Raw genomic sequence first — 26,433 nt, forward strand, 5'->3', positions numbered from 1 at the left:
AATTTGCGCCAACGGCCCCTCTCCGACCACCACCTATCATTCAGTTCACCGGTGTGAGTGGCACCGGGGGCAAAGGGTGAAGTGTCCCGCCCAAGGACACAACGGCAGCGATTTTTGGATGGTAAGAGGCGGGGAGCGAACCTTCAACCCTCAGGTTTCTGGCACGGTTGCTCTACCCACTACGCCATGCCGCCCCGCATGTGAGTAAGAATAGTTTTAGTTATATTGTAAAACACACAAACGTTGCTTGGAGTGATGAATAAAGAATACACACGAGTAGAAACGCTATGGACGGAACGGCACTTTTACTTCCGGTTCAAAGCTTTCAACAGCGGCAAACGCTTGTAGGCATTGACCAGACTCGTCCAAAATATGGCACCATAGCACAAACAATAAAACACCCTCTCACACACACATATATATACACCGTATATATACACCATATATATATATATATATATATATATATATATATATATATATATATATATATATATATATATATATATATATATATGTGTGTATATATATATACTGTATATATATATATATACATACAGTATATATATATATACACACACATATATATATATATATATATATATATATGTGTGTATATATATACATATATATATACATATGTATATATATATATACATATACAGTATATATATATACACACACACACACACACATATACATATATATATATATATATATATATATATATATATATATATATATATATATATATATATATATATCTCCATGATGTGTGACTTTGATGTTTCCCAAGAGTCAGGAAGTATAATTCTGCACGCTGCAGACAACATCCATGGGCTGATGTCCTGTTCTGATAAGACTTGTGTTCCAATGATGGCCATTGTTGCACCTTTGCTCCTTCAACAGGGCGTCCACACATAACAAGAATACTAGTTTGGACAATGAGGCTGCTTTGAAAAGAGTTATTTTAGGGGCCAGCTCCTCCTTAAAGCATCACAATTGTTCAGGAGATGGCGCTATTTGTCTGATAGTTCATCATGTGTGTGTTGTTGTATGCATTACATACTATACATTACCTTTTGCACTATATTCATTTATATTATGTGTTGTCAACTTTGTACTTATTTTTTATAATTATTATTATTTTTGTATGTCATTGCCTGAAATAAATACAAACCCTGTTTCCATATGAGTTGTGAAATTGTGTTAGATGTAAATATAAACGGAATACAATGATTTGCAAATCCTTTTCAACCCATATTCAGTTGAATATGCTACAAAGACAACATATTTGATGTTCAAACTCATAAACTTTATTTTTTTTTGCAAATAATCATTAACTTTAGAATTTGATGCCAGCAACACGTGACAAAGAAGTTGTGAAAGGTGGCAATAAATACTGATAAAGTTGAGGAATGCTCATCAAACACTTATTTGGAACATCCCACAGGTGAACAGGCTAATTGGGAACAGGTGGGTGCCATGATTGGGTATAAAAACAGCTTCCCAAAAAATGCTCAGTCTTTCACAAGAAAGGATGGGGCGAGGTACACCCCTTTGTCCACAACTGCGTGAGCAAATAGTCAAACAGTTTAAGAACAACGTTTCTCAAAGTGCAATTGCAAGAAATTTAGGGATTTCAACATCTACGGTCCATAATATCATCAAAAGGTTCTGAGAATCTGGAGAAATCACTCCACGTAAGCGGCATGGCCGGAAACCAACATTGAATGACCGTGACCTTCCATCCCTCAGACGGCGCTGTATCAAAAACCGACATCAATCTCTAAAGGATATCACCACATGGGCTCAGGAACACTTCAGAAAACCACTGTCACTAAATACAGTTGGTCGCTACATCTGTAAGTGCAAGTTAAAGCTCTACTATGCAAAACGAAAGCCATTTATCAACAACACCCTGAAACAACGCCGGCTTCTCTGGGCCCGAGATCATCTAAGATGGACCCATGCAAAGTGGAAAAGTGTTCTGTGGTCTGACCAGTCCACATTTCAAATTGTTTTTGGAAATATTCATCATCGTGTCATCCGGACCAAAGGGGAAGCGAACCATCCAGACTGTTATCGACGTAAAGTGTAAAAGGCAGCATCTGGGATAGTATGGGGGTGCATTAGTGCCCAAGGCATGGGTAACTTACACATTTGTGAAGGCACCATTAATGCTGAAAGGTACATACAGGTTTTGGAACAACATATGCTGCCATCTAAGCGCCGTCTTTTTCATGGACGCCCCTGCTTATTTCAGCAAGACAATGCCAAGCCACATTCAGCACGTGTTACAACAGCGTGGCTTCATAGTAAAAGAGTACGGGTACTTTCCTGGCCCTCCTGCAGTCCAGACCTGTCTCCCATCGAAAATGTGTGGCGCATTATGAAGCGTAAAATACGACAGCGGAGACCCCGGACTGTTGAACGACTGAAGCTCTACATAAAACAAGAATGGGAAAGAATTCCACTTTCAAAGCTTCAACAATTAGTTTCCTCAGTTCCCAATCGTTTATTGAGTGTTGTTAAAAGAAAAGGTGATGTAACACAGTGGTGAACATGCCCTTTCCCAACTACTTTGGCACGTGTTGCAGCCATGAAATTCTAAGTTAATTATTATTTGCAAAAAAAAAAAAAAAAAGTTTATCAGTTTGAACATCAAATATGTTGTCTTTGTAGCATATTCAACTGAATATGGCTTGAAAATGGTTTGCAAATCATTGTATTCCGTTTATATTTACATCGAACACATTTCCCAACTCATGGAAATGGGGTTTGTAAATAAATGGGGGAAAAAATTATGTTATTGCCTTTTTACAATCTGTGGGACTTGTTCATCACGTGTGCTGCTTATTGTGTTGATGTTATTGTCCTTTTACAATGTTTGTCATCAACGTCTTGTTATGGTGTTGATGTTATTGTCCTTTTACAATGTCTGTGATCAATGTCTTGTTATTGTGTTGATGTTATTGTCCTTTTACAGTGTTTGTGTTTGTCATCAACGTCTTGTTATTGTGTTGATGTTATGGTCCTTTTACAGTGTTTGTGATCAACGTCTTGCTATTGTGTTGATGTTATGGTCCTATTACAATGTTTGTCATCAATGTCTTGTTATTGTGTTGATGTTATTGTCCTTTTACAATGTTTGTGATCAACGTCTTGTTATTCATGAAGACTATTGCTGTGACTATGTTAGTTATGGTGCTGGTTATGACTCCTAGAGACTTCTAACGAGGTGTGGGGGTCAACTTGACGCACTTCAAACTACTTGAACTTTGACCCCGGGGCTAGCAAGGCTAGCTAGCGTTGACATGCTACTACTAGCCTGAGTTGTGCTGAACTTGCTGCTTGAATACATCCATTAAGTCCATGTGTGGCACATTGAATACATCCATTAAGTCCATGTTTGGCACCTCAGACTGACATTTAGTGCTGGTTTAGCACGTGCTGTTGTTAGCAAAGGAGTGCTAAAGTGTTATCGAGCGTTAGCTTGTTAGCTAGCAAGTGAGTGTGAAGTGACTTACATAATTGTCCAGCACGTACAATAAAAGCCCGTTTTTCTCCCCCGCGGGACGCTGAGCACAATGTGTCGGAAAACGTCGGACTGAGCGAGGCTAGCAGAGGTTAGTTAGTAATGTTTAAATGCGCTCCTCTCAGTGCTGAGCTGCAATAAAGTCATCCAAATGTTGCCACGCACCTCATCTTGTCTGCAGTCCTCCTGGAGACATGCGAGTGTTGTCTGCGGTCCTCCTGGACTGTTGGGACAATCTGCAGGAAGTGTGTGCGGCCAGCGACTTGGCAGCAACTTGGAGCGGCGGAGAGGAAATCTAATGACGATAAACATTGCAACACCCACATTCTCCTATCAGCACGCACTTCCTGTTTGCACGCAACTCCTCCTCCAATCATCATTCACTTCCTGTTTGCACGCAACTCCTCCTCCAATCATCATTCACTTCCTGTTTGCACGCAACTCCTCCTCCAATCATCATTCACTTCCTGTTTGCATGCAACTCCTCCTCCAATCATCCTTCACTTCCTGTTTGCACGCAACTCCTCCTCCAATCAGCACTCACTTCTTGTTTATTCGCAACTCCTCCTCCAATCAGCACTCACTTCCTGTTTGCAAACAACTCCTCCTCCAATCATCATTCACTTCCTGTTTAGACGCAACTCCTCCTCCAATCAGCACTCACTTTTTGTTTAGATGCAACTCCTCCTCCAATCATCATTCACTTCCTGTTTAGACGCAACTCCTCCCCCAATCATCATTCACTTCCTGATTAGACGCAACTCCTCCTCCAATCAGCACTCACTTCCTGTTTAGACGCAACTCCTCCTCCATTCATCACTCACTTCCTGTTTAGACGCAGCTCCTCCTCCAATCATCACTCACTTCCTGTTTGGACGCATCTCCTCCTCCAATCATCATTCACTTCCTGTTTGGCTGCAATTACTCCTCCTCCAATCATCATTCACTTCCTGTTTGGCCGCAATTACTCCTCCTCCAATCATCACTCACTTCCTGTTTAGACGCAACTCCTCCAATTATCATTCACTTCCTGTTTGGACACAATACCTCCTCAAATCATCACTCACTTCCTGTTTGGACACAACTCCTCCTCAAATCATCACTCACTTCCTGTTTGGACACAACTCCTCCAATCATCACTCACTTCCTGTTTGGGCGCAGCTCCTCCTCCAATCATCATTCACTTCCTGTTTAGACGCAACTCCTCTTCCAATCATCATTCACTTCCTGTTTTGACACAACTCCTCCTCCAATCATCACTCACTTCCTGTTTGGGCGCAACTCCTCCTCCAATCACCACTCACTTCCTGTTTGGGCGCAACTCCTCCTCCAATCATCACTCACTTCCTGTTTGGGCGCAACTCCTCCAATCATCACTCACTTCCTGTTTAGACGCAACTCCTCCTCCAATCATCATTAATTTCCTGTTTAGCCGCAATTACTCCTCCAATTATCTCTCACTTCCTGTTTGGTCGCAACTCCTCCTCCAATCATCATTCACTTCCTGTTTGGCCGCAATTACTCCTCCTCCAATCACTCACTTCCTGTTTGGGCTCCTCCTCCAATCATTGGCTGTTTGGGCGCAACTCCTCCTCCAATCATCATTCACTTCCTGTTTGGCCTTAACTCCTACTCCAATTATCATTCACTTCCTGTTTGGACACAACTCCTCCAATCATTGACAGATCACTCACTTCTTGTTTAGGGTCCTCCTCCAATCACCACAGACATGATTGGAGGCCTTAAGACCAAAACAGGAAGTAAGTGCTGACTCACTTCCTGTTAGGGCTACAATGGAATGTATATCCAGTACAACTTCATCCTCTGACTTGACAATGACCATATTTGGAAACACACACAGACATATTTGACACACCAGTCTTTTATTAGCATCAGATTGCAGGAAAAAGAAAGACTAGTTCTTGTAGCCACGGCTGGATCGGCGACCACGAGCTCTCTCAAACTTCCTGCCCTTGGAGCGCACGTAGGGCCTGCAAGGAAGAGAAGAGGTTAGAATCATCAACTTGTTATTTATTAATACACCTGGGACAATATTCCACTGGAGGGTTTATTTGGCAGACTAAATAATCAGTTACTTATTAGTACACCTGGGACATTATTCCATTGGAGGGTTTATTTGGCAGACTAAATAATCAGTTATTTATTAGTACACCTGGGACATTATTCCATTGGAGGGTTTATTTGGCAGACTAAATCAGTTCTTCTGCAGCTTGCATACTTGTGGAGATTTACACAAAGGCAAGGCAGGACATGGCTAATGCTAAAAGATTCAAAGAAGTGGTTTATTCCAGCATCTGAGAGTGAAGTGTGACTCCTTAGGAGGCCACCAAGAAGGTCCAGAACAAAGAGTGGCTAAGAAGCAGCTTAAGATGTGGTGCTTGGACACTTTTTATCCACCCATTATCTCCCATATGAATAACTATATTACATAACTTGATCAACATCAATTATCTACAATAGCTACATTTCAACTGCTTAGGTTTTTAAAAATCATTTTATATTAAGTCCAATTTATCTGCTCTGAAAAAAAGAAGAGTAAAATTCAAAGTATGCTAGCGTTACTGCAGGTGGAAGGTGAGTGCAATAAATAACCCAAGACTTGTTGTTTCCTCCACCATCTGAGTGACAGACATGTTGGCCAATCACAATTGTTGAGCCTCACATGTCTCTCGCCTCAAACAGCAAAGTCTGCACCTGAGAGTGTTTACCGTATGTAACAGTGAATCAACTGAACACAGTGAGAGTGAGGCACCAGCTTTATACTAACAAGAAGCACAGTTGCAGTTGTGTGCAAAGTAGGAGATATTTGGGGTGTTTTGTGGGACCACCTGCCCCAGTTGTCCTGACAGTTCAGTGTTTAAGTGACCTCTGAATGCAGAAAAAGTGTTGCCAAACACTTCAATATCAAAACGTCTCAAAATCCACCTCATGAGCACAAAAATGTTTTAGTGATATTTAAGAGGTTTTCCGAAATGTGTTTCCAACACCAGTTTCCTTTTTGTGATATTTAGGTTTTGTGCATTTCTAGGGATAAGGGAAACACGGATGGTAAGAAGTTCCACTAAGTAACACAAATGAGGAGAAAAATATGATTGCAAAGCCAAAAGTCCCGTTGGAATATTTCAGCTTCAAACAAGATGGGCAATATGAGCCCATCAACGCAGACAAACCAGTGAACGTGACGGTAAAAACAAGGAGACAACGTCTGACCTCGTTTTCCAACTGGGGGGAAAAAATACTCTTCAAGATATTTAGATTAGGTTGTTGAGGATAAAAACATTTTTACCTTCCAATTTCAGTACAATTGTTAACAATTCTACAATAATGAGAAATAAGTTGATATTTAAAATGGTTTCAAATGATGATTATGTTAAACACTGTTGGTTATTTCTTCAGTTTAACCTCTTAAGGCCCAAGCTGTTTGTTTACCGTATTTTCCGCACTATAAGGCGCACCTAAAAACCACAAATTTTCTCAAAAGCTGACAGTGCGCCTTATAACCCGGTGCGCTTTATATATGGATAAATATTAAGATTCATTTTCATAAAGTTTAGGTCTCGCAACTACGGTAAACAGCCGCCATCTTTTTTCCCCGTAGAAGAAGCGCGCGGTGCATGCATGAAAATGTGACGTTTCATTTCCATTTGTGTGTTTATGTAAAGACCCCAAAATGGCTCCCATTAAGTGTGTTGTCTGTCTAATTATAAATAATGCAGACGAGGCGTGTTAACTGAGTTCTCAACGTTTACTCACAGCGTGCTAACTGCCAGCATACAACGCTTCTCAGGGCTACCGCGCATGCTCGTAACTATCGTTGCATGCTGGGTAGTGTAGTTGTTATATTTGCTAGCTCATAACAGCACATTGAGAGACACGCTTACGCGCTTAATTCAATACTCGCCGTCATTCCGGGTGGATTGACAAAAGACCTCCAGCCGCTAGATATTGGTGTCAACAGGGCATTCGAAGCTAGACTGCTAACTGCGTGGGAACAATGGATGACAGAAGGCGAACACACCTTCACTAAGACGAGGAGGCAGCGCCAGACGACGCCAACATCTGCCAGTGGATCGTAAATTTGCCCAACTTTTCACTTCGGACACCGAAGACGAAGGATTTACGAATGAAGAATAACTTCAGAAAGTGAGCGCTATGTTTATTTTGTGTGTTGTGACATTAACGTTCGAGCAACATTATGTTGCTATTGCTCTGCACTATTTTGAATTTTACTATGTTTGTGATTGCACATTTGCGTACATTTTGGGAGTGAACAGAGTTGTTAGAACGCTGGTTTTTAATATATTATTAAAGTTTGACTGACCTATCTGACTGTTTTTTTGACATTCCCTTTAGCGCAGCGTAGGCGCGGCTTATAGTCCGGGGCGGCTTATTGGTGGACAAAGTTATGAAATATGCCATTCATTGAAGGTGCGGCTAATAATCCGGTGCGCCTTATAGTGCGGAAAATACGGTACATGCTTTTTTTATTTCTCTTTGCTATTTGGGCTTATAGAACCCTAATTAGAATAAAAACTAAGAATCATCTTTTGATATGATGTACTTTAGTCCATAAGTACACAAACGTGTACTTCATGTTTAGTGACAGGCTAATTCTTATTTTTACACTTTTCTTTCCAAATTCCATTGTATGTTATACTCTTCTGACACCACCAGATGGCAGTATAAGTGTCCACATAAGCGGCCATAAGACCCCAATTCAATAGTGTACACAATTTTGGAAATAAGAGCTAAAAGGTGCTGTCCACGCATGTGGCCACTAAGCCTTTAGAGGCCAAGAGCATGATGTAGACATAAAGACATATTTACATATTGTTGTAACATGTGGCACCTTCAGATGCATGTTGATTGATAGTCTAAAACTAACATGTCTTCCAACACTTATATTGACACTTATGTATAAAATACACAAATCTAATCAAAATCTTGGGAGAGAAAATTGATAATGGCCCTACTATATGCAGTGCCAGTTGGTACCACTAGTTTTTAATCAAATAAAAGCAAAGCTTGTTTTGAATTATGTCATTTATACTCATTGATATTTTTAAAAAGTTGGGAGGGGGAATGTAGACTATTTTTAGGCGTATAGTTCAGGCCTTTAAAAAAAAAGTGACATTTCTCCACTTCATGTAAAAGTATAAAAAGTGGGTGTTGGTGTGCGCTACATACTTGGTGTGGCTGTGAGGAGTTCCAGGAGCTTTTCCAAAGTGCCTGTAGACCTCTCTACCTTTGCGAGGACCTGGAAAACCAAAGTGAAATGATAAGACAGTTGGATGGAAATGTTTTTTCTTGCTATTTGTTTGTACCTTTGCCATTTTGATAAAAGTCCACATTTTTAACAAGTGCAGTCCTACATGTAGTACCACTCACTTTCATGAAACTGTTTCCTGGGTTATCATATCTTGGCTAACAAGAGTCAACATTTCATTCATACATTTCTCGTCCTGTTCTGCGTTTACAACAATGATTATTCCCTAAGAAATGGTTGCGTTTGTACACCTGATTACTTTGTGCTAATGACAAAGCCAACAATGACCAGGTGTACATTGAACACTTAGCGTCTAACAATCTCTGTGAACCCTTTCAGTTTGGTTTCAGGACAAATCCCTCTAAGGAGACAGCCCTGGCAAAAATGACTAATGATCTATTGCTAACGATGGATGTCATCTATGTTGCTGCTTCTTCATCTTAGCGCTTCTTTCCATACCAGCCATCATAATATTTTATTAGAGCGTATCGAAACACGTATTGGTATGTCAGACTTAGCCTTGTCGTGGTTTAACTCTTATCTTACTGACAGGATGCAGTGTGTCTCCCATAACAATGTGACCTCGGACTTTGTTAAGGTAATGTGCGGAGTTCCTCAGGGTTCGGTTCTTGGCCCTGCACTCTTTAGTATTTACATGCTGCCGCTGGGTGACATCATACGCAAATACGGTGTTAACTTTCACTGTTATGCTGATGACAGCCAACTCTACATGCCCCTAAAGATGACCAACACCCCGGATTGTAGTCAGCTGGAGGCGTGTCTTAATGACATTAAACAATGTCCGCTAACTTTTTGCAACAACGCTAAGAAAACGAAAATGCTGATTATCGGTCCTGCTTGACACAGACACCTTTTTAATAATACCACCTTAACATTTGACAACCAAACAATTACACACCTATTTAATAATACCACCTTAACATTTAACCCTAACCCCGAACCTCTAACTCTAACCCTATTTAATAATACCACCTTAACATTTGACAACCAAACAATTACAAAAGGCGGCTCGATAAAAAAATCTGGGTATTATCTTCCACCCAACTCTCGTTTGAGTCACACATTAAGAGTGTTACTAAAACAACTCTCTCGTTTAGGGCTGCAACTAACAATTAATTTGATAATCGATTAATCTGTCGATTATTACTTCGATTAATTGATTAATAATCAGATAAAATAGACAAACTACATTTCTATCCTTTCCAGTATTTTATTGGGAAAAAAACAGCATACTGGCGCCATGTTCTTTCAACTTGCCAAATAAAAACGTTACAAAAATGCACACTTTTGACACCCCTGCTATAGATAATAAAAATTAAATCTGATAAATGTATGGATAAAAAGCAGAGCCTGACGACGCATGCGCGTTTATCACAACTCTCTCGCTCTCTCTGCCCCTCCCTCACCAATGCTGCTGCGCACCTTCACAATTTGTTGTGTTTTTAACCTTCTTAAACGTATATTGAAAATACACGCAACCCTAACTCAAAATGCCGGACATTTGAGGCATTTAAGAAACACCGCCCGACAGCCCCGCAGAAGAGGTCATGTCCGGTGAAATGAGGACGTACGGTCAGGACCTAGCCTGATTGGTTTCACGTCCGGTGAAACCGATCGCTGCTAGTCCTCTTTTGCTAGCATGCTAGCAGCTAACGGGCTAGGATAGACTGACCATACGTCCTCTTTTCACCGGACATGTCCTCTTTTGTGGAGCTGTCAGGGCGGAGTTTCTTAAATGCCTCAAATGTCCGGCATTTTGAGTATTGTTTACACAACGTGCAGTACACTACTTAATATGTCCGTGTGGAAACTTGTTCGGTACACTTCCGCACCGAAACGGTTCGATACAAATACACGTACCGTTACACCCCTATTATTTTGATTGTTTCTCAGCTGTTTGTAAATGTTGCAGTTTATAAATAAAGGTTAAAAAAAAACAGAACAAAAAAAACATAAAAAAACATGTTTAAAAAAATAATTTTTTTTAACCTTTATTTATAAACCAACATTTACAAACAGCTGAGAAACAATAATCAAAATAATAGGGGTGTAACGGTACGTGTATTTGTATCGAACCGTTTCGGTACGGGGGTTTAGTTTCGGTGCGGAAGTGTACCGAACGAGTTTCCACACGGACATATTACCGTATTTTCCGCACTATAAGGCGCACCTAAAAACCACAAATTTTCTCAAAAGCTAAGTGCGCCTTATAACCCGGTGCGCTTTATTACGATTCATTTTCATAAAGTTTCGATCTCGCAACTTCGGTAAACAGCCGCCATCTTTTTTCCCGGTAGAACAGGAAGCGCTTCTTCTTCTACGCAAGCAACCGCCAAGGTAAGCACCCGCCCCCATAGAACAGGAAGCGCTTCTTCTTCTACTGTAAGCTACCGCCCGCCCCCGGAAGAAGAAGAAAAAACGCGCGGATATCACCGTACGTTTCATTTCCTGTTTACATCTGTAAAGACCACAAAATGGCTCCTACTAAGCGAAAAGGATCCGGTTCATAAAAAGACGCAATCTCTCCATCCGCACACGGATTACTACCGTATTTCACAGCAACTGATATTCCTGTGAACCGCACTGTGGAACGGGAGCACGTACGGTGAATATTCGCACCACAGGGAATGAGAAGTCATCCTTCACTGTGGTTCTAGCTTGCCATGCTAACTTCCACCCATGGTGATATTCAAAAGGAAGACCTTGCCAAAAGAGACCTTTCCAGCCGGCGTCATCATAAAAGCTAACTCGAAGGGATGGATGGATGAAGAAAAGATGAGCGAGTGGTTAAGGGAAGTTTACGCGAAGAGGCCGGGTGGCTTTTTTCACACAGCTCCGAAGGCGAACACACCTTCACTAAGACGGGCAGACAGCGCCGGACGACATACGCCAACATTTGCCAGTGGATCGTAAATGCCTGGGCAGATATTTCGGTCACAACTGTGGTCCGAGCTTTCCGGAAGGCAGGATTCACAGAACAACAGCGACACTGACTCCCGATGACTTCGACGAGACGGAACCGGCCATTTTGGATACCACGCTTGCGCAACTTTTCAATTCGGACACCGAAGACGAAGAATTCGAAGGATTTACGAATGAAGAATAACTTCAGAAGGTGAGCGCTATGTTTATTTTGTGTGTTGTGACATTAACGTTCGAGCAACATTATGTTACTATTGCTCTACACCATTTTGAATTTTACTATGTTTGTGATTGCACATTTGCGTACATTTTGGGACAGAGTTGTTAGAACGCTGGTTTTCAATATATTATTAAAGTTTGACTGAACTATCTGACTGTTTTTTTGACATTCACTTTAGCGCAGCGTTTTTTTGACATTCACTTTAGCGCAGCGTAGGCGCGGCTTATAGTCCGGGGCGGCTTATTGGTGGACAAAATTATGAAATATGTAATTCATAGAAGGTGCGGCTAATAATCCGGTGCGCCTTATAGTGCGGAAAATACGGTAAGTAGCGTACTGCACGTTGTGTAAATACTCAAAATGCCGGACATTTGAGGCATTTATGAAACTCCGCCCTGACAGCTCCGCAAAAGAGGACATGTCCGGTGAAAAGAGGACGTATGGTCAGTCTATCCTAGCCCGTTAGCTGCTAGCAAAAGAGGACTAGCAGCTAACAGGCTAGGTCCTGACCATACGTCCTCTTTTCACCGGACATGTCCTCTTTTGCGGGGCTGTCAGTTGGTGTTTCTTAAATGCCTCAAATGTCCGACATTTTGACTTAGGGTTGCATGTATTTTCAATATACGTTCAGGGTTAAGAAGGGGTTAAAAACAAAACAAACAGCAGCATTAGTGAGGGAGGGGCAGAGACAGAGAGAGAGAGAGAGAGAGAGAGTTGTGATAGACGTGCATGTGTCGCCAGGCTCTGCTTTTTATCAGATATAATTTTTTATTATCTATAGCAGGGGTGTCAAAAGTGTGCATTTTTGTAACATTTTCCTTGTTTTATTTGGCAAGTTGAAAGAACATATGTTGCGCCAGTATGCTGTTTTTCCCCCAATAAAATACTGGAAAGGATAGAAATGTAGTTTGTCTCTTTTATCCGATTATCAATCGAAGTAATAATCGACAGATTAATCGATTATCAAATTAATCGTTAGTTACAGCCCTTATATATATATATATATATATATATATATATATATATATATATATACCTATACTGTATATACCCTTATATACACATCCACACACACACACACACACACACACACACACACACACACACACACACACACACACACACACACACACACACACACACACACACACACACACACACACACACACACACACACACACACACACACACACACACACACACACACACACACACACACACACACACACACACACACACACACTCACCTGCACTGGCTTCCTGTGCACTTAAGATGTGACTTTAAAGTTTTACTACTTACCGTATTTTTCGGACTGTAAGTCGCAGTTTTTTTTCATAGTTTGGCCGGGCTCCAGTGCGACTTATGTTTTTTTTCCTTCTTTATTATGCATTTTCAGCAGGTGCGACTTATACTCCGGTGCGACTTATACTCCGAAAAATACGGTAGGTATAAAATACTACACGGTCAAGCTCCAGCCTATCTTGCTGATTGTACTGTACCATATGTCCCGGCAAGAAATCTGCGTTCAAAGAACTCCGGCTTATTAGTGATTCCCAGAGCCCAAAAAAGTCTGCGGGCTATAGAGTGTTTTCTATTGAGGCTCCAGTACTCTGGAATGTTCTAGCAGTAACAGTTAGAGATGCTACCTCAGTAGAAGCATTTAAGTCCCATCTTAAAACTCATTTGTATACTCTAGCCTTTAAATAGACCCCCTTTTTAGACCAGTTGATCTGCCGTCTCTTTTCTACAAAGGAGAGAGGGGCCCCACATCTGCTGTCCCCTCCAACGTTTCTCATTGTCATCCCATTGGGTTGAATTTTTCTTGCCCTGATGTGGGATCTGAGCCCAGGATGTCATTGTGGCTTGTGCAGCCCTTTGAGACACTCGTGATTTAGGGCTATATAAGTAAACTTTGATTGATTGTCTCCGGTACATGTTTCATCAGTCAAGTGAGAGCAGGGACACATCAGAGAATGATACACTTCAAGTGACAAGTGTAGTACAGCACTAAGATGATAGTTTAGGGGTCATCACACATGATGAATACATATTAACACACATTTCACTTTCATACAAGAAAAGGTGTAGTCTTACAAGAAAATTGTAAGCAGAGAATTTCCTGCAAAGTTTACAAATGTATTCACTGCTCTTTTACGCATCACACCATGCCCAACATTTAGTTGGTAAGTGTCATTGCAGAAGGTGCAGTGTTACTAAGCAATTCATTCAGTGTATCGCAGCATGCACACATTGTGCTGCATGAAGTGTCCTCAACATCTGGAGACTGAAAGTTATGCATTTGTTGTTAAAGAAAAACAACTTTTTAAGACCTATCAAAATAATTTAAGACATTAAGAGAATGACATTTGAAGGCCTTAATCAAATTGTGGGATTTTAGACTACCCTGTCTGTAAGGCAGTGAATGCGTACATGTGGAGTCCTGACTGGCGATTGGATGCCAATGGGTGTGCAGTAACTACACCATGAATAACAATCTGAGAGGAAGAGTGTTGGAAATTCTGCAAGGACAGATTGTTTTGCTTTCACTAGCAACGATGCTTGATATGTGGCGAGAAATGAACTATTAAGCAAACAACAATGTAAAAATAAAGTACATTTTCAAGGCAAGTTCTCAGATTAGAGATGTATTCCACAGTAGGCCTACAAACGCAAACTGCACTTCTGTTATAAACTAAAAGGTTACAACTTTGGAAAATGCAGAATCTGGAATGTGCTCCAGACTACTTTTCTTTTCAAACACTACTGTGCAGGTACAAGTCCTTCCATTGTCTAGGTCCACATCCAGAAGTGTACTCACCAGACAGAATCACGGTGCCATGGCCTTTAGGTGCAGTCAAAGCCAGCTGGTCAAAGGTCAACACCTCGCCTCCGGCCTTTAAGATCCTGCGGCGAACGCCATCAGTGACCCTCAGAGCGCAGATCTGAAAGACAACACAATGTTGCGTTGTAGCTAAAAGTCCACTAAAGCAAGTACTGAGTCCTTGATCAGAGTGTTGAGGATTAAAGGTAAATACAAGCAGAACGTCACTTTGTACTGGCATGAAAACTCTTCACAGCAGCATCCATGCAGAGCTGTGGTAAAGTCATCATCTAGTAGTGATGTGTCCAGCTCTTACTGAAACCTCCTGTTGGTGCACGTATGGCTTTAAGAAAGGTCACAGGACCGTAGGCCTGGGTGATATGGCCTAAAAAAAGATGATTTTTTTCACAAAAAATTTGATAAACAATTTAGCGTTTTTAGCTGTTTTATCACACATTACTGCCTTTACACGAGTCAATGTATACTTTTGCATCTGTAAATCCACAAGTCCGTGCTCTGGAGCGATGTTCACGGACTCTAGTATTTGGCAGTTGAGGGGAGAGTCCTTTGCTCCAGCACCACCCGTGACCCCGAGAGGGACAAGCGGTAGAAAATGGATGGATGGATGGACTGTTGTTGGCTTTGACAGTAGATATTAACGTGCGGAGTAAGCCCTCTTTATTGTCTAGCGGGTGACTTTTCAAATGATGCTACATATTAGCAGTGTAGCCGAGTGTCCTGGGTTCGCCTATACAGTGGACTTATCTATTAAAAGAATAAACGGGAGACATTAGAGCAGGTTCGGTAGCCACCGCTTCTTTAATGTCAACATCACAAACACCCTACGTTACAGCCCTACGGCAACAACTCTGAAGGGACAAAACTCCCCCTCCTTACCTAACACACTCCGGTAACTTGGGACACCCTGAACTGTTTGTTACAGCAGTAATTTTACTTTTTATAGCAACGCTTTTGCCCCACACTTGACAAATTACGGTTGTCTGTTTGACATCTTACTTGAAGCCAAACCACCGCCAGACGATGGACCACCTGCTGTTTTTTGGGGGGAATTAATTATTCCTCCATTTGTTACCAGATTCGCACCTTCTTTCTCTTGTATTAGCGCTCGCACACTCCGCTAGCATCACAGCTAACGTTAGCCATGCTGCTACCTCTCTGCTCGGGGAGGGCGTATACGTATGTGACGTATGACGTGACAGTATGTGACGTGTGTAAGAAGGTGCACTTGCTGTCTGTGAGAAGGAGAGACTGGAAAGAGGAGGAGAGCATGTAGCTTAATGCCCGCAGCAAAAAGCAACTGCGTGAGAACGTATACTCGATATCACGATAGTCATTTTCTATATCGCACAGAAACAAACCCGCGATATATCGGCCAGCCCTAACTCCTACCACTCAATACAGAAAAGTAGTTTGTAGTTTACACAACTTTAACAGTCCATAGGAACTGGGCTCTCATATTCTATTGCGGACACTTACCTTGAGCTTGGGGACATCCTGGATCCTGACGTCATCAGTGACGGTTCCCACGACAACAGCAATTCTGTTCTCACGGCCGGGCAGCCTCATCTTACGGATCTGGAGAGAGGGAATAAAAACAATGATTTCTCGGATGTAAAACGTGCTTTGGATCAATAAAGGTTTTGAAAGTCTGACAGTCACCATATTACTCTAGGTCGGGCTGCACAAAAAAGGAGAAAATCCTAGACTCAAACGTACGTAATCTAATTTCTGAATATCGATGTTTCACTTAACAAGCTGTATCCCAAACAAACGCTACCATTTTCGTCTCCTAACTTTCACCGTCTCCCAGAAAGCTTTGCTAGCCAGGGCGAGTTGGCTACACTGCCTAAGTTCTACCAGCGAGGTTAGCTGGCTAACGTCGATACTTGAGCAAATGAGTTAACATATCCTGATTAGGGCTGCAAGATTTATTGACATCACATCAACATTTTTTATTGACCATCACTGGCATTTGAGTGACAGACACGTTGGCCAATCAGAATTGTTGAGCCTCGGGTTTCTTCGTCTCTCGCTCCAAACAGAGAGAGCGAGGTCTCACTCTGTAAATCACTCAGCACCTAAGCATTTTTAACAGTAGAATTAACACAGTCAGCCCTCTTTTTAGTCATTCACAATCTTTGTGTCAGCAGTTTAGACACACAGGAAGCACGGAGAGAACCTTGCCACACGCTAGTGAGAACTTCCGCAAGGTTTCAAAAAGTAAGAGTAAAAAATGATTATGGAAAGGTAAATAATGGATCCTCCATAAGGGAAATTCAGGTGTCCAGTAGTAGAAAAACATCCACAATGAATACATAAGCCTCAAAGATACAAACAATGGCAATAAAGTGCACACTATGTATAGCTCAGATCTGATGTACAGTCTTGTGGCTAAAAGGAATAAAAGATGTCTTAAAACGTTCCGCAGTGTAATGAGAGGGGCCTGTTGCTACGGTTACTCCTCAGAGCGGCCATAGTGTCATGCAAAGGATGTCTGGCAGCCCTAAACAGCTCCTACTGGGTCCACATTTTCCCCATCACAAGAAAACATTTCCAGAAAAGCCAAATGTTCCACTGTGGGAATATTTAGGCTTCAAACCCGGATGGGCAATATGAGCCCATCAACACGGACGGACAAGTGAGAATGCAGTGATGGCAGAAAAAAAAAAAGAAAAAAAAAAAAAAAGACAACCTGACCTAGTTTTCCCCAACTGGGGAAAAAAACAATTTTGGACGTCAATATTTAAATACATTTTGCTAAAAGAAATTAGGGTTAATTGTATTTTATTTAGGATAACAACTACTTACCTTCCAATTACAGTACCATGATAATTGTAACAGTATAAAAGCCACAACACGTGGTATATGTTCCCCCTCAAAACAAGACTAGGTAATAATGTTAGTGTGTAAAATGAAGTAGAAGGAATGTTTAGGTTGCACACAAACATAATGATCAAATGTTCTAATCCATGTTTTTACTACAAATATGTATTTTTAAGTGCAAAGAATAGTGCAGGCACATCAACTGTTTACAAGAAAATATTTAAAAACTTAGTTGAGTGACAGTGTGTAACTGTGTGTTTACCATGAATTGATTTACTTGGACCCCGACTTAAACAAGTTGAAAAACTTATTGGGGTGTTACCATTTAGTGGTCAATTGTACGGAATATGTACTGTACTGTGCAATCTACTAATAAAAGTTTCAATCAATCAAACACATGTAAAACAATGTTCACTTAAGTGTCTTTCAACTTCTACTTCATGAGAAGCAGTGTCCTCTACATGTTTAATATGTTTGTATATAATATAATAATGTAATGTAAATTGGAGCTTCAAATATATTTTCTGGCTGACAGTTCATGAGGTGACGACTTGTCCGGGGTGTACCAAAGGCTCCAGCCCCCTCCCCCAATGAGAGAAACAAGCGGTAGAAAATGTATGGATTGAGAATTTATCAAGTAGCTTTTCAGTTTACACCTCTTTCCCGCAGTGTGCAGTTTTTAGGGGCGATTTCCTTCAATGCAGTGCGACTGTTTAAAGCGTCATCTTTATTGACAGTTCTGAAGCCCAAATAACTCCATATTGCCTTTCACACACCTTTTTTATCAACCAGTGGATGAGTGGGTGTATTGGGCTTGAGTATAAACATTCATAATAACATTGTTATCATTTTAAACATACGGAGGCGTAATCATTTTACAGACTCATCACAAAATGTGCCTTTCCCTTCAACAACAACACTACTAATCATGACATGCAACTTAATAAAACAATCACTTACTGTACAATGTCTGCTCTCACTGGGATACAGACTGATGGGATGTTTATATCTTCCCAATTAGATGAATAATTAAAATCCACATGAAGGGGAAAAAAAAAAAGTTGCCGCAAACGAGCGTCCGTGTTTTTCTCATCTCCAGGTCTAGGTTAGACGTCAAAGTTGACCAACTTGTGGGTTTGTGTCCACAATTTTCTACCAACCAGGCGAGAGGCATGATTTATGTTCTAGAATGAACTTTCACTAACTCAGCGACGCAATACGTCAATATAGCAGCATAAGCTAGTTAGCGCACTGTGATCACGGCGCCACTAAAAGTAGTTCCTCTGCACTAGCGCCTATAATACTTGTTAATATAACTGTGTGGGCATTAAGGGCGCCGCCCTCAACTGGTTCCGGTCGTACCTAACCGACAGGAGTTTTTGTGTAAAAGTAGACAGTTTTATGTCGTCCACAGCTCCTTTACCACATGGGGTCCCCCAGGGCTCAATCCTTGCCCCAATTTTATTTGCGCTTTACCTTCTCCCCCTTGGTTCTATTTTTAGGAAGTACAGTATTGCATTTCATTTTTATGCCGATGATTGCCAGATTTATTTTCCCATGGCACAAAATAACACGGTTCAACGTCTTATTGACTGCCTGCACGACATCAAAGTCTGGCTTTCAGCTAACTTCCTGAGCCTAAATGAAGATAAAACAAAAGTTATGTTGTTCGGTCCAAGTCGCTCTCCCTCCCCCAACGTTGACCTCGGCACTCTGACCCCGTATCTCAGCGACTCTGTCACAAACCTGGGGGTAAAGTTTGACTCAGATTTTAAATTCGAAAAACAAATCAGCAGCGTCGTTCAAAAAAGCTTTTATCAATTACGCCAAATAGCGAAAGTGAAACCGCTTCTATCAAGACATGATCTTGAGAAATTAATCCACGCTTTTATCTCGACTCGTCTTGATTATTGCAATGCCCTGTATGTTGGCATTAGCCAGGCCTCCCTCGCCCGCCTGCAGCTCGTGCAGAACTCTGCTGCTCGTCTGCTAACACAGACCCGCAGACGTGAGCACATCACCCCTATTTTAGCGTCCCTTCACTGGCTCCCTGTGCGTTACCGAATACATTTTAAACTCCTTTTATTTGTTTTTAAATGTCTAAACAACCTCGCGCCAACCTATCTCTCCGACCTCCTTCAGCCTTACTGCCCCACCCGATCCTTAAGATCAGCCGATCAGCTGCTATTGACGGTCCCTGACACAAGGCTGAAGCTTAGAGGTGACAGAGCTTTCGCCGTTGCTGCTCCCAAGCTCTGGAACGACCTACCCCTGAGTGTTAGACAAGCCTCCTCTCTTCCTGTTTTTAAATCTCTCTTAAAAACATACTTTTATTCCATGGCTTTTAACACTGAGTGACATCCATCCTGCAATGGCGCCCCATAATACACCTGCTGTGATCCTGTTTTTATGTTTTTATTAATTCTATTTTAATTATTTATTTTCTATTGTGTTCTGTTTGCTCGGTACTCGTTTTATCTTTTAACCTGCTCATTGTACAGCACTTTGGCTACCCCTGTGGTAAATTTTAAATGTGCTCTATAAATAAAGTTGATTTGATTTGAATATTCAGGTTGCGACATGTGTCGTTTTACTCCCAATTATTACAAATTAAAATGTAAAAAACAATACGTGTTCTTGTCTCTCATGAGGATTGTGAATGACAGGCAAAATTCCCAAAAAGCGCAGTTCCTCTTAAATGTCTCTTGTATTAATGCTAGCATTTAAAGTAATACTAATGTTGGGAGTTTTACTGTGGTTCATCATTTCCCAACTTGCAATATTATACATTATGAGGCATTATAAACACTGTATAGCTTTTATTTCTTCAGTTTAAAGGCATGACGTAGACAAAAGCTCTTAGTCCGTCTGCTTAAAACCAAATATTTTTGAAAGTAAACTATTGCATATTACGCTGTGTGAGTAATATGTACTTTTTAGAGGCGGTATAGTAGCGAATATGATTCAATAGTATCACGGTACTTTACTCATACCGGTATACCGTACAACCCTAATTGAGACTACAATATGTTGATTGACGGTCTAAAAATAAGATGTATTCCTTCACTCATTTTTGCAGTTGTATTCATTTATATGTATGAAATACAAAAAATTTGGAGAGAAAATTGCAATTAATGTAGTTTTCCGCCAAAACTGCACGGTCCTACTCGCAAGTATATTCTTGCGTGACTAAATGACACACGCCAGTTTTGGACTCTTTTGCAAAGAGCGCGTGAAAGGCAGAGGAGACTGACCAGGCGGGAAATGGAGATGGGAGGCCTGTTGCTCCTGCTCATGAAGAGCCTCTTCAGGACAACCTTGTTGAAGGAGGCGTTGGAGCGGCGGGCCAGGAACCTGTAGAGCTGGAAGACATCACTATTAGCACAACTGACACTTTCAATGGCGATAAGACCAAGTATTCCAGGCAATTACCTTAACCAGGAGCCTCAAGTAGATGTCCTGGCTCTTGGGCTCTTTCCTGTGCACCTTGCGGTCCTTGTTATGTCTGATGTCAACTCCCTGGATTATGAATGAAGCACAATAACGCTTTCCATCATTGGCCATTTTAAACTAGCTCAGGGTTTATGCAGGGAGCAACAAATCTCATTGGATGCAAGTCAACTTACTGCAGAGCAAAAGCAAACAATTGTCTGTACAGTAGTAATAATGTTTAATAAGCACTAATTTAATCATAGTATATAATAATACAATGCAGCAGGCACAAGACATTGATACAACCTTAATTATACGTACATATATTAATAAAGTATTTCTGATTCTCATATCCTTGATAACCGACTTTTGAAACAACATTGCAAAATAGTTGTTTTTGTCAATTGAGACAACATTGATGTCTAACTTTTGATCCATGTTGTTGGTTGGAAAAAAATGACCAAAATTCAATGGTCAAATCAACATCAAAACCCAACATTGTTAAACATTGTCAAAAAGCATGTTTCAACATTGTGTTTTTGTTGTGGAATATTGGTTGGGAATTAACCAAAATTCAATGGTTGAACCAACGCCACAACCCAACATTGATTAAACGTTGCCAAAAGCAAGATGTTTCAACGTTGTATTTTTGTTGTAGACTATAGGTTGGGAAATAACTACAACTCAATGGTCAAATCAACGCCACAACCAAACATTGACTAAACGTTGTCAAAGGGCACGTTTCAACATGTTTTTGTAGAATATAGGTTGGGAAATAACCAAAACTCAATGGTCAAATCAACGCCACAAACGAACATTGATTAAACGTTTCCAAAAAGCATGTTTCAACGTTGTATTTTTGTTGTAGAATATAGGGTGGGAAATAACCAAAACTCAATGGTAGAATCAACGTCACAACCCAACAACGGTTGTCAAAGGGCATGTTGTTTCAATGTTAAGCTTGAGCTGCTCAAAGTCTGGACCTAATTCAACAAGTTCTCAACGATGTTTCAAAGTCTTGTGCCTGCAGGGAAGTAACCCTTTCTACCGCAATAAGCATTTACATTTCCTGTAGTGTTATTGACCATTTTAACTGGAAGGTCAGTAACTTAACTATGCTAAACATGTACACACATCAATAGAAGCCCAATATTGGTTGGCAAAAAAATGCCTTCAATAAATATAGGAGCATCTTGGTGTGGGGAAAAACTGGGTCAGGTGGTTTGTTTTGTTGCCAGAAGTATTTGTATGAGAACTTTTAATGCCTCTGGAGTCTGGACATCGTATTTAATGCTTGTTAGTGCCATTTGTGGCCTTCATTTTCACACAAATCCTTTTAATGCTTTAAGGTTCAAGGTTTCTTTAATGGTGCCCGGAGGTAAGATAATTGTGCAGACATTTGTAATTCAGCGTCAGGACATAATGAAGCAAGCAAACACAAATCATGCAAAACATAAAAACATTTAAAAATCCACAAACGATCACCAGTATACAGGCACACTGTAGTCAACAGCCATACATGTCACACTAAGGGTGGCAGTATGAACAATGCCAACAGTCAAACGCGTCATATTGTGAAACCACACTAAACAACACTGTCATTAATATGTGCCAAATAGTTAGACCACACTAAACAACACTGTCATAAACATGTGCTGTATTGTGAAACCACACTAAACAACAACAAACACATTTTAGAAGAATATGTGCACGGCAACATAAACACTACATAACAAATTCCCTGCAGCACCAACTCTTCCGGGGCACTACAATATAAACAAACGCCATTGGTGGATCTACACCTAACATCCACTGTAATGATACCAAGTACAATAGCATATCTAGTTGATACTACTATGATTACATCGATATTTAACGTCACAAAATCTTTTGTTTTAAAAAAAATTTATGTTTATAAAGTCAGTAAATGTCCTGGACACACGAGGACTTTGAATATGACCAATGTATGATCCTGTAACTACTTTGTATCGGATCGATACCTAAATTTGTTGTGGTATCACCCAAAACTAATGTAAAGTATCAAAGAAGAGAATAAGTGATTATTACATTTTAACAGAAGTGTAGATAGAACATGTTGAAACAGAAAAAAAAGGGTTATACTTGTATAGCACTTCTCTACCTTAAAAGGTACTCAAAGCGCTTTGACACTATTTCCACATTCACACACTGATGGCGGGAGCTGCCACGCAAGGCCCTAACCACGACCCATCAGGAGCAAGGGTGATACAACGGGCGTGACGAGGTTGGTAGAAGGAGGGGATTGAACCACGGAAACCTCAGGTTGCTGGCACGGCCACTCTCCCAACCGCGCCACACCATTCCCAAAATAATCAGATAATAACAGTAAGTGAACAAGAAGATTAATAATTCCTTTTCCACCACTTGTCCTTAATAATGTAGACAAAATAATAGGTAGATAAATGACAATATGTTACTGCATACGTCAGCAGACTAATTAGGAGTCTTTGTTTGTTTAGGATTGAGGAGGAGACCCTGCCCCAAGTGGAGGAGTTCAAGGAACCTTGGTGTCTTGTTCCCGAGTGAGGGAAGAGTGGATGGTGAGATCGACAGGCGGATCGGTGCGGCGTTTTAGTAATGCGGACGCTGTATGGATCCGTTGTGGTGAAGAAGAAGCTGAGCCGGAAGGCAAAGCTCTCGATTTACCGGTTGATCTACGTTCCCATCCTCACCTATGGTCATGAGCTTTGGGTTATGACCGAAAGGACAAGATCACGGGTACAAGCGGCCCAAATGAGTTTCCTCCGCTGGGTAGCGGGGCTCTCCCTTAGAGATAGGGTGAGAAGCTCTGTCATCCAGGAGGAACTCAAAGTAAAGCCGCTGCTCCTCCACATGGAGAGGAGCCAGATGAGGTGGTTCGGGCATCTGGTCAGGATGCCGCCCTAAACACCTCCGGAGGTGTTTAGGGCACGTCCGACCGGTAGGAGGCCACGGGGAAGACACAGGACACGTTGGGAAGACTATGTCTCCCGGCTGGCCTGGGAACTTCTTGGGATCCCCCGGGAGGAGCTGGACCAAGTGGTTGGGGAGAGGAAAGTCTGGGCTTCCCTGCTTAGGCTGCTGCCCCCGTGACCCGACCTCGGATAAGCGGAAGAAGATGGATAGATGGATGTTTGTTTACTTACTACTAAAAGACAATGTCTCGTATGTTCACTATTTTATTTAAGGACTAAATTGCTATAGTAAACATATGTTCAAAGTACCCTAAGATTTTTTTGATAAAACAAAGCCAATAATGACATTACATTACCGAAATACTTTTGGGTACAACCATAATAAACACACACTGGCAGAAATGTAGTTGGGTGCCTATGTTTATGTCGTTCAGTCCTACAAAGAGGAACAATGAACCGCAAGAACCCTGTCTAACATGTTGACATCCGCTAACTAGATTGCAGCTTCCCAGACAACAAATGAAGCGATATTAGGATTTAATCCCACAATAGGAAACACACTTTGACATTCCATTCACAACGTTGACACACATTAATAAATAGTTGATGTATATATACTAGTAAGGTGAAGTTTTGTACCTGACAAGTTGCCACACATTAGCTCGCAGCTACTTAGCGCTAACCCGGCAACAGCAGTACCACCCAGCAAAAGGAACGACTAATTATTTTTTTCTTAACGTAATATCTTGAACATTGTGTGCCTTAATTAAATGTTTCCGTAAGATATATTTCACATTGTGTGCCTCAATTTAAATGTGTCGTACGTGTGTTTGCTAGCTGCGATGTCGGCACTGTGCCCCCTGAGCGTATGTGTTTCGGAGGGTCAAACACCACGAAATGGTGGCCATGTTGCAAAGTACAGAGTGTCCTGAAGCGGTGCGAGGTTAGTTTGAGAGGACACGTTGCGCTAATTTACAGGATGACGGCGGATAAAGTCGCTGGAGTAATTTTTGCAAGTTCAACTGGCGTTACCTACCATCTTGGACTCGAGACGGAGAAGGGAAAAGGAGGCGGTGAGGTCTCGCGATAAAAGTTGAACTGAAATCTCGCGCCTCTGATTGGTTGGCGACACGCCGGAGCTTCCTGGGAAACACCAGAGGGTGGCTTGGAACTTTGCGCCTCTACTGGTTGGGAGGAATATTATCTTTTTTAAAAATTAAACCTGATAATACGTTTGTAAAAATCACACTTCATTTCACAATTCATTTGTGGATTATGATTCCTACTTGAGAATGGTATTACTACTTAAAAACAACATTTTGTCCATGACTTTTAAGCATGCACAACCTTGAGAGAGTTCGCAGCAATTCACTTTTTCCACATTTTGTTATGTTAGCTGCTTATTCCAAAATGGAGAGAAAAATTATTGGCCTCAAAATTCTACACACAATACCCAATATTGACTATATGAAAAAGTGGTTTCAATGATTTTTGCAAATGTATTAAAAATGAAAAACTAAAACAGTAGTAAAACAGTAACCTCGTATCAAATGTTGTTGTTTCCAAACAAGACACAGAAAAAAAAACATTATTCAAATAGCAAGTGCATCTATCCCCTGCCAATATTGTACCGGTTCTACTGTATTATAGACTAGTTTTAAGGTATTATAGTACCAATTGTACTGTGTTATATTACCAGTTTTACATACCCGTTTTACTGTATTATAGTACTAGCTTACTGTTATTGTACCAGCTCTACTGTATTATAGACTAGTTTTACCGTATTATAGTACCAATTGTACTGTGTTATCTTACCAATTTTGCATACCAGTTTTACTGTATTATAGGCTAGTTTTAAGGTATTATAGTACCAATTGTACTGTGTTATATTACCAGTTTTACATAATAATGTAGACAAAATAATAGGTAGATAAATGACACAATGTTTTACTGCATACGTCAGCAGACTAATTAGGAGTCTACTGTATTATAGACTAGTTTTACCGTATTATAGTACCAATTGTACTGTGCTATATTACCAGTTTTACATAATAATGTAGACAAAATAATAGGTAGATAAATGACACAATGTTTTACTGCATACGTCAGCAGACTAATTAGGAGTCTACTGTATTATAGACTAGTTTTACCGTATTATAGTACCAATTGTACTGTGCTATATTACCAGTTTTACATACCAGTTCTACTGTATTATAGACTAGTTTTACCGTATTATAGTACCGATTGTACTGTTATATTACCAGTTTTACATACCCGTTTTACTGTATTATGGACTAGTTTTACCGTATTATAGTACCAATTGTACTGTGTTACATTACAAGTTTTACATACCAGTACTACTGTATTATAGGCTAGTTTTAAGGTATTATAGTAACAATTGTACTGTGTTATAT

At 40.7% G+C, this 26,433-nt stretch overlaps 2 protein-coding genes across 5 annotated transcripts in view; both read right to left on the reverse strand.

The window, feature by feature from the left end:
* Positions 1-3,856, reverse strand: part of sphk2 (sphingosine kinase 2) — a 28,802-nt gene extending 24,946 nt beyond the window's left edge. For all 4 annotated transcript variants that reach the window (XR_012050399.1, XR_012050398.1, XR_012050397.1 and 1 more), the window contains exon 1: positions 3,704-3,856. The gene's annotated coding sequence lies outside the window, so the exon portion shown is untranslated. The remainder of the gene's footprint in view (positions 1-3,703) is intronic.
* Positions 3,857-5,404: 1,548 nt separating this feature from the next.
* Positions 5,405-25,211, reverse strand: rpl18 (ribosomal protein L18). The gene is made up of 7 exons (XM_061958061.2): positions 25,056-25,211; positions 21,087-21,173; positions 20,909-21,016; positions 16,308-16,406; positions 14,808-14,931; positions 8,747-8,816; positions 5,405-5,529 (listed from the first exon to the last, which is right to left on the reverse strand). The coding sequence occupies exons 1-7, from the start codon at positions 25,056-25,058 to the stop codon at positions 5,454-5,456; spliced, it is 567 nt and encodes a 188-aa protein (XP_061814045.1). The 5' UTR covers positions 25,059-25,211; the 3' UTR covers positions 5,405-5,453.
* Positions 25,212-26,433: the final 1,222 nt, after the last annotated feature.

The sequence above is a fragment of the Nerophis lumbriciformis genome, linkage group LG04 (genome assembly GCF_033978685.3).
Source record: "Nerophis lumbriciformis linkage group LG04, RoL_Nlum_v2.1, whole genome shotgun sequence".
Taxonomy (NCBI): Eukaryota; Metazoa; Chordata; class Actinopteri; order Syngnathiformes; family Syngnathidae; genus Nerophis; species Nerophis lumbriciformis.